At 38.3% G+C, this 9,663-nt stretch overlaps 1 protein-coding gene across 4 annotated transcripts in view; it reads right to left on the bottom strand.

The window, feature by feature from the left end:
- CCDC34 (coiled-coil domain containing 34) overlaps positions 1 to 9,663 on the bottom strand; it is a 333,393-nt gene that overhangs the window by 322,553 nt on the left and 1,177 nt on the right. For all 4 annotated transcript variants that reach the window (XR_009405454.1, XM_059406819.1, XM_059406827.1 and 1 more), the window contains exon 2: positions 4,813 to 4,945. Coding sequence is in view for 3 of the 4 variants with exons in the window: in XM_059406819.1 (XP_059262802.1) it covers positions 4,813 to 4,945 (133 nt within the window). In the remaining variant the exon portion in view is untranslated. The remainder of the gene's footprint in view (positions 1 to 4,812; positions 4,946 to 9,663) is intronic.

The raw sequence follows: 9,663 nt of genomic DNA, 5'->3' as shown, positions 1-9,663 counted from the left end.
CATGACCTGAGCCAAAGGCAGCAACTCAACCCACTGAGCCACCCAGGCGCCCAAAGAATGATTTTTTTTTTTAAAGTAAAGTGGTGTAAAATCAAGTTTTAGGGATGCTTGGGTGGCTCAGTGGGTTAAGCCATTGCCTTCGGCTCAGGTCATGATCTCAGGGTCCTGAGATCGAGTCCCACATCGGGCTCTCTGCTTGGCGGGGAGCCTGCTTCCCTCTCTCTCTCTCTGCCTGCCTCTCTGCCTACTTGTGATCTCTGTCTGTCAAATAAACAAATAAAATCTTTAAAAAAAATTTTTTTTTTAATAATTTTTAACTCCATCTTAGAGATGTCTGAAACAAACATCTATCTAAATGTCAGTTGCTGAAATAAAGTTTATGAGAAGAGATGATCTTTTTAATGACCCAATTATCCTTTGAATTTTCCTTTAAGTTTTCAAGGAAGAAAATAAGACAACTGGGGTAAGTTCAAAATTAAATACTAAGTCTGACCCATTTATTTCTATAATATCTTGATATTATGGAAAAAAAATTATTATTTGAAAACTGAAGGAAGCAGGACCCATCCCAGCTTTGCCAGGAAATGAAATGTTGGCAGCTACTTTCTGGCCCTCAATAGGAATCTAAGATGAACTGTTCTTTATGGTTAATAATCTATGCTTCTAATGATATGATTTATAAACAAATTAGAAATGCAATAAATTAGATAATAATAAGAAAAGTGTCACTTAGAAAATAAAACAAGGAAAAGGCATGAAAAAATGTGAATACCATAAAGGCACAAAATAAACTTATAAAGTGAGTAGTTGGCCTATATGTTATGATATCTCTGGCATGACTGATAGGCTATGATTTATGCTAAAATATTTAATTGCTTTAGAGTTAAGTAATGATGTAGCCATAAGAAATTTCAAACTACTAAATACATGAAGAAATTTTAATCTTTCAACTAATTACACTTTGTTACATGCTTAATGACTGCGGCAGGGACTTCATATTCATTATTTCAATCTGTTCTCAAAAACGTATCTTCAGTAGTTATTATTACCATCTGCTTTAACATGTAACAACAATGAACTTTCATTGAATGCCCTATATACTAGGCTGTATCCTTATGTTGACTTAGCCCTCATCAACAACACTATGAGGTAAATATTATTCTTCCTCTTTTGTTGATTAAGAAATTGAGGCACAGCAAGTTTAAGGATATGACCAAGATTCATGTTTTGAATCCAGGAAATATACCTCAAGAATTTCTGCTTTTAGCCACTCTAGGACTGCCTCTCTAAAATCTGGTTTATAAAGAAACTGGGGGCTCAGAGATGTGGATAATTTTCCCAAGGTGACATGGCTACAATTTCGGCCTTGTTCTGTGTGACTCCAAAGCCCAGGCTCCCTTATGAATTTCTTGTAATTTAATTAGCTTCTTTTATTGTATGCTAACTGTAAAAATGACTTGAAGTGGTTTTCCTTTCCTTAATGTAACAAGTGAATTCTAGTGAGGTCAGAGATAAAGCTAAATGCCATAAACCGAACCCCACTTTACCAACGGCTCATTAGATCAGTGTTTTCCAAACTGTGAGTCCAAAACCAATTTAGTGGGTTATGACTGACCTTTAAAAACAAAACAAAACACAAGAAAGGAAAGAAAGAATAGCATACCAGGTTTTGCACAAATATATGTATGTGTAAATATACATAAATGTATGGATTTATTATGTGACAAGCAAAGTAGACTTCTCACCATGAACAAAATATTTTGAAAGCTACTGCTCTAAGTAGTGGAAATTAGTAATGTTAAAATTTGAGGCTGAGATAGGAGTATGGGGTCTCAATAATACACACTAATCCTGAAAATAAATGAAAAACCTTTAAGAAGGCTATGATTGCAATGATATCAGTAACAACACTAATAAAACAATATCAGTCACAATATTTTGTCTCATTTAAACCTCACAAAAGTCATGTGACATAGGTATTACTTTTATTCTTATTGTATGGACAGGTAATTGAAGCAAAAAGTTTAAACATGCCTGCCTGGCATCAAATCTTAAGGTCTTTCTCAAGCACTCTGCCCTTCTAAGAGGAAACAAGTACTACTTTGTACTTTTCCAGGAATAAATTTATTTCTTAGAAAACAAACATCATGCAATAAGGAAATAACAGAATGCACTGGTTTCTAGTCATTTGAATCATGCCAAGCCTCCTGAATGTGACTGCCTATCTAGTTCAAAATGCATCACAGAAATAATGAGTTTCAAAACTGTATGAAAAACCTATTCTAAGGAAGATCGTGGAGGGCAATGCTTCAGATCCAAGGATATTTATGGCAACATAGTTACTAACAGATTAAACTTAAATATATGATAATAGTGAACCAATTAACTATATTCTTATATCTATATTTTTAAAAGATTTTACTTATTTATTGAGAGAGAGAGAGCACACACATGCACAGGTGCACATGAGGGAAGGAGCAGACAGAAAGGGAGAGTCTCAAGCCGACTCCACTTCTCATGCACAGTGCAATAAGGGACTTGATCTCACAACCCTGAGATTATGACCTAAGCTGAAATCAAGAGTAGGACTTTTAACTGACCAAGCCACCCAGGTACTCTATAGCTAATACATTTAAAATATATTTTAATAATCTTAGCCAGCCATTTAGAAATGATGTTGCAAAAATATTTAATGAAATAGAAATATATTAACAGTGTAACAGGCAGAAAAAAGGTTACAAAGAAGTTTGATCCTATTTCCCTAGAAACAAGATATACCCCTCACCATTCAAATCTACTTGGGTTCTGTGGTCAGATAAGAAGAATTCATATAGTGAGTCTGGATACTATGGGATGCCAAATCATCCAAATCTCTTTAGTTGCTAGTTTCTCAACAGCAAATAGTAAGAGTTAAAAAAATGAAGGATTCATGTGAAAATGTATATCACACTACTTTTTTGAGTTTGGAGAGCGAGAGTTCAGAGACAATCACAAACACGGAAATGTCCAACAAGCAAGGCAGGTTGGCACAGAGAACTGAAAAACCCTGAAAGCCCGCCAGATTCCCATCTCCCCACACACACTCACTCTAGGGCACATGCTCTGAGTAATATAGGGCTTGATTCCGGTCTCTCTTTCATTTTAGCATCTTTTTAAAAAAAATTTTACCAAGTAGGGGCACCTGAGTGGCTTAGCAGTTAAGCATCTCGGTCTTTAGCTCAGGTCATGATCCCAGATTCCTGGGATGGAGCTCCACATAGGGCTCCCTGCTCTGTGGGAAGCCTGCTTCTCCCTCTCCCACTCCCCCTGCTTGTGTTGCCTTTCTTGCTGTGTCTCTCTCTGTCAAATAAGTAAAATCTTTAAAAAAAAAAATTACCAAATAAATGCAGTTGCATTTACTTTAGTTAAATGTGTATAGAGTAAAGTTCGATTATATGTGTCTTCATTTACACATTTGTAGATTTCTAAAAAAAAATATTTACTTTTTTATTTGACATAGAGAGACACAGTGAGAGAGGGAACATAAGCAGGGGAATGGGAAAGGGAGAAGCAGAGCAGGGAGCTTGATGCAGGGCTCAATCCCAGGACCCTGGGATCATGACCTGAGCCAAAGGCAGATGCTTAACCACTGAGCCAACTAAGTGCCTCAGATTTTTTTTTTTTAAATCTACACAGAAGAAAATCTGGAAAGCTATATACAATAATATTAACCACAGTTACCTTTAGGTGATGAAATAAGAGATTTTAATTTCTTAATTATGCTTAGCTATATTTTCCAAATGTTCTTACAGTGAACATGTATTATTTTTACAATAAGAGTTATTAAAATGGACAGAGCAAACAAGTAAATGAAGAAATTTTTGTTTTTGAGGGATAATAACATTAACATTTTTTAGGGTATTTTTTTTATTGTGTTATGTTAGTCACCATAAAATACATCATTAGTTTTTGATGCAGTGCTCCAAGATTCATTGTTTATGTACAACACCCAGTGCTCCATGCAGTATGTGCCCTCCTTAATACCCACCCACCAGGCTTGCCCATCCATCCACCCTCTCCCCTCTATAACCCTCAGTTTGTTTCTCAGAGTCCACAGTCTCTCACGGTTCATCTTCCCCTGTGATTTGCCCCAATTCACTTTTACTTTTGTTCTCCTAATGCCTCCCATGTTATTCCTTATGTTCCACAAGTAAGTGAAACTCTATGATAATTGACTTTCTCTGATCGACTTATTTCACTCAGCATAATGTCCTCCAGTCCTGTCCATGTTGATTCAAAAGTTGGGTATTCATCCTTTCTGATCACTGAGTAATATTCCATTGTATATATGGACCACATCTTCTTCATCCATTTGTCTGTTGAAGGGCATCTCAGCTCTTTCTACAGTTTGGCTATTGTGGACATTGCTGCTATGAACACTGGGGTACATATGGCCCTTCTTTTCACTACATCTGTATCTTTGGGGTAAATATCCAGTAGTGCAATTGCTGGGTCATAGTGTAGCTCTATTTTTAAGTTTTTGAGGAATCTCCACACTGTTTTCCAAGTTGCACTCCTACCAACAATGTAAGAGGATTCCCATTTCTCCACATCCTCTCCAACATTTGTTGTTTCCTGCCTTGTTAATCTTGACCATTCTAATGGTGTAGGTGGTATCTCAATGTGGTTTTGATTTGAATTTCCCTGATGGCCAATGATGACAAACATTTTTTCATGTGTCTGGTTGCCATTTAACATTAACATTTTAATTTTGATAGCAGCTCTAATTTGTGAACTTATAGATTAAGCAAAAAGGATACTGTCTAGTTTTACCTCCAGAGCTTTCTGCTGCAGACGGTCACGTTCTTCTCTTTCTTTGCCAACAAACCACACTTCCCATGGCGTCAGGTTGCTTTCTGGTAGGCGCTCCTGTTTCTGTTCTTGGTGATCTTCTGACTCAACCACACTATTCCAAAAGAAAGAAAACATAGCATTTGCACTCAAAACTCTTTGGCTATACATTCACTTAACCATACAATGAAAGCAGAATTTAATAATATATTTACAATATTGTGATTTTTATAAATGCATATATATGAATTATCTATAAACATACACTTAAAAAATCATGAACAAGAAGTCCAATATTTGAATTAGTTTATCTATCAAACTGCCTTGGAATTCCTTCATCATCTAAAATCACACTATTTAAAAACCCACTGGGAAAACTCAGACCCAGTCCATTTGCCTCAATGACAAGAATTTTTTATTCTTAAAAATCTCTTATCTGGACAACTAATTATAACACATGACCCTAATCATATCCTGAAGCAGACTTTTCCCTTTCCTCCCTTAAATAGTACAGAGGAAAAAAAGAATATTTGTATATATGTAGAGAAAATATGTTATGTGTTAACAATTAAGAATTCTGGGTAAAAGATGAACAGAAATTCTTTTTTTTTAATTTAAAGATTTGATTAAGAAAAATTTTTATTTAAAGATTTTATTTATTTATTTGACAGAGAAAGACACAGAAAGAGAGGGAACACAAACAGGGGGAATGGGAGAGGGAGAAGCAAGCTTTCTGCCAAGTAGGGAGATCAATGCAGGGCTCAATCCCAGGACCCTGAGACCATGACCTGAGCCGAAGGCAGACACTTAATGACTGAGACACCCAGGCACCTCTTTTAAGATTTTATTTTTAAATAATCTCTACATCCAATATGGGACTTGAATTTACAACCCTAAGATTAAGAATTCCATGCTCTATCAACTGAGTCAGCCAGATGCCCCAGAAACTCTCAACTTTTTTCTAAGTTTGAAATCGTCTTAAAATAAAGTTACCAAAAAAATATGGCTCTAGGGGCGCCTGGGTGGCTCAGTGGTTAAGCCGCTGCCTTCGGCTCAGGTCATGATCTCAGGGTCCTGGGATCGAGTCCCGCATCGGGCTCTCTGCTCAGCAGGGAGCCTGCTTCCTCCTCTCTCTCTCTCTGCCTGCCTCTCTGCCTGCTTGTGATTTCTCTCTGTCAAATAAATAAATAAAATCTTTAAAAAAAAAAAAAAAAATATGGCTCTAGTATTCCTTAACGTTTTAGTTGACTCCTTTTTGCCCATTCTTCAAACAGGGGGTCTACAACTCTCCATTTTGGTTAGTGCATCTCCCGTGTGCACCTCTGTCAGTCTGTCTCTTCCAGGTACACGGAAAAGTAACTACTCACACAAGCTCAAGAGAAGGGGGTGGGAAATACTGGGCCTCAGCCAGATACACAAGCCTCATAAAACTGAGCAAAAGCGGACCATTAGGACCCAAGGAAAGAAAGGTTGTTCAGGGCCCAGGTGTTTATAGACTCAGCTCCTCTTTCTCTTTAACATTCCTGCTTCAGGCCACCAAATGCCTCTCCCTCCACCATGCACAACTTTTTAGTTGTGCTTTAGTTGCTTCAGTTTACTCATTTTCTTCTGCAGCTTTCTTCATTCATCCATGCCCTCCTGCAGTCGGTATTCTAGGAGGAAAAAGACACTGCTAATGTATTGTTTATTTCTCATACACATCTTTCCTTCTCCAGACTTTATCTGCTTCCACAGTCTCAACTATCACTAGGTACTGATGATCTGTCATTCCGGGTTAGATCTTTCTCCTGAGCTCCAAACTTCTTTCCAGCCACCTAATAGACTGCCCCACTTAACAATAAATCAGGGACAACCAAATCTAATCATCTTCTACCCTCTATCCACTACCCTCTCCACCAAGAAAAATTTTACTCCTCGCCTTATAATCTTACATCAGTGACGAGTACCAATACCCATCCAGTTAGCTCTGTCAGCAACCCGGACCTGTGACTCCTCCTGTGCCCTGTCTGGATTTAGTCCCTTAACCACCCACACACCCACATGATTACCTAGTCATGTCTATTCTACTTCTTTCCATTTTCTCAAGCCATTCACCTCTTCTCCAACCTTACAACCACTATCTGGACATAACTGACCTTTTTCCTTATTTCAAACCATTTTCCACAACTGTTGCCACATTCATTCTTCAAATGCATCCTTCCATCATGTCACTCCCTACCTCAAAGTTCTTCTGTGGCTCCTTTGCGCACAAGATGAAATCCAAACTCCACAGTCTGACACCCATGAATTACCTGCTGCCTATCTTCCCAGCTTCTTCTTATGTCAGTGGCTGATCTGGACTCTTTTGGTTTTGTTGAACTTAAGCAGACTGATGAATGTGCCATACCCTTGTGCTCTGTAGCTTTATCTAAAACCAAAATGCCTACATCTCCACATGTAGCCATGCAAGAGCTTAGATTTGGGAATAAATCATTTGGGGTGAATCCCTACCTGCTTCCTCCTGGCTAAGTACATTTCTTAACTTATTTAAGCCTTCATTCCCATCTATAAAATGGAAATAGCAGCAGAAGCTACCTCACATGGACTACTGAATGAGACAATCTATGTTAAAGCATGCAGACAGATTCTGGGCACTCAGTATTTGATACATGTCATTCAGTAGGAGGAGGAGGAATATGGCTAATTCCTACTCTCCCTTTAAGATTCAACTCGGGCATTAATCTTTATTGCCTCATAGTAAAACTCTGCAAAAAATCTGGACTGAGTACTTTGGGCTTTCTGTCACTTGTCCATCTCTGCCATAGGCTATGAATTCCTTACAAACAGAAAACATGTTTTAACTCATTTTTTTTTTTATTTCAAGAGTCTAGCTTAGGGCATAGAATATAGTAACCCCCTAAAAAATGTTTGTTGAAAGAGCACAATTAGAGGTTTGTTTTTCTTAAATGACATTTTAGGGGGACGTGGGTGGTTCAGTCGGTTAAGTGTCTGCCTTGGGCTCAGGTCATTCTCTTGGGGTCCTGCGATTAAGCCACACATCAGGCTCCCCACTTGGCGGGGAGTCTACCCCACCCCCTGCTCATGCTCTAATAAATAAATACAATCTTCTAAAAATGACATTTCAAATATTAAATTCCTTGCCTTAATATTTTTAACAAATGATAGCGTATATACTAAAAAAATGTATAGCATATACACTACAGCTTTACCCATAATCAAGAGATGCTCAGTAAGCAGATTTTTATGACTAAAATATTTATTAAGGCATGGTTTTCTTAATGGATAGAGTGATATTAAAACCAGGATAGAGCTGAATGAACAGAAGGCTTTATTATAAAAGACTCCAAGAAAAATTTGTCATCATCCGAGGTCAATTGTGAGTTTCATCTCAGTCCTGTCCAACACACTTGAAGGTACATGCATCCCCTAAACATGGCTCTACATACACATAAACTACCTGGAGTTCATATCACCATGCACACTTGATATCTGAGCTTATATCTGTGGCTGATGAACAATGGACAAAAGGCATAAAATCCCAAACAGCCATGGGTTTATTCCCTGCTCCATGGAGGGAATGCCCATGGCCTGCAACTAGGGATGAGGCCGTGGGCATCATCCCCAAACTGCCAAGGGCGCCAACTAAAGGTTAGAGGTAGGGAGATGCCTGATGAAATTTTGTAAACATTTATCTTCCTGAAAGGAAATGCTATGTTCTCTGGAGCATTTGAAGACAACCACTGCATCTATCTGTTCTCTAGGAGTAGGAACCAGGCATTCATTCAGCACATATTTATTGAAACACCTAATACGCATCTGACACTTCCCATACAAAAAGCCTGTCAACTCCTGCATTCCTTCCAGGCCATATCCTATCCCTTAGACTCACAAGGAATGACCCATGATAAGGTTGCGATAAGGAAGGCAGCCTTAAGCCTGGGATGTTACCAGCTCATTTGGGCTTTGGCTAAAGTGAGACAAAAAAATATGTCTGGCTCTTCTCCTGAGTGCTATTTGGTTAGGAGTTTGACTCCTGGAAGCTAATGCAAGGTCTCAGCAGCTGAGCTGTGGTTTTGATAGCCATCATTCCATAGGTTGCTAAACTGTACCTACATTGCTCAGTCCTGTTGATTAGACTCAAAGATATTTTCCAAAGCCTTAAAATTATTTTAAAAATCTATGGGACCAACTCAATCCTGAAGAATGCCTACAAAGACCCACATGAAAATGGACTCCTGAAACTCTATCATCAAGTTCTACTATCAGGTTGATCAGAGGCCTGTTGTCGCTACGACCAGTCTGGACAAGTGGCTTGCTTGGTTACTCTTACTGATCTCCATTCCCATCAACGTACTTACTTTTACTTTTCATTCTTAAGAGACTCATTGCTGTAACCGTGTGTGAGTCACGTCATATGGTTCCATATTCCATTCATTCACTCTGGGTATGAATGCTTTACACTAAAGGGGGCTACGTTGCTGCTTACACATAAAGCATAGGTTCTCCGGTCTGTTTCTGAGATCTCCTGTATTGCGCCTTACACAGCTCGACAATCAGAAACTTGTAAATGTTTTCTGAAGGTGACGTATGACTGTATTCCAGAAGAGGCCTACATTACTTAGCCTGTCTCAGAAAGTTATTCCGGCAGGGATAAGCCCTTTGTTCTTATTTCTATATATTCAGTAATAGCCATGTAGCCTAGGGAAGAGAGAACATGATCTATTTACCTCAGTACTAAACCCAGCTCTGCTAATAACTAGGTATATGCCTTCGAATCAGACTTTTTATCTGCATCCTGAGCCAGTTTTGTTATATGTAAAATGAGTAGCTTAA

The sequence above is a fragment of the Mustela nigripes genome, chromosome 1 (assembly GCF_022355385.1).
Source record: "Mustela nigripes isolate SB6536 chromosome 1, MUSNIG.SB6536, whole genome shotgun sequence".
Taxonomy (NCBI): Eukaryota; Metazoa; Chordata; class Mammalia; order Carnivora; family Mustelidae; genus Mustela; species Mustela nigripes.
The sequence above is the reverse complement of the archived record's forward strand: the minus strand, read 5'-3'. Positions and strand labels throughout refer to the sequence as shown.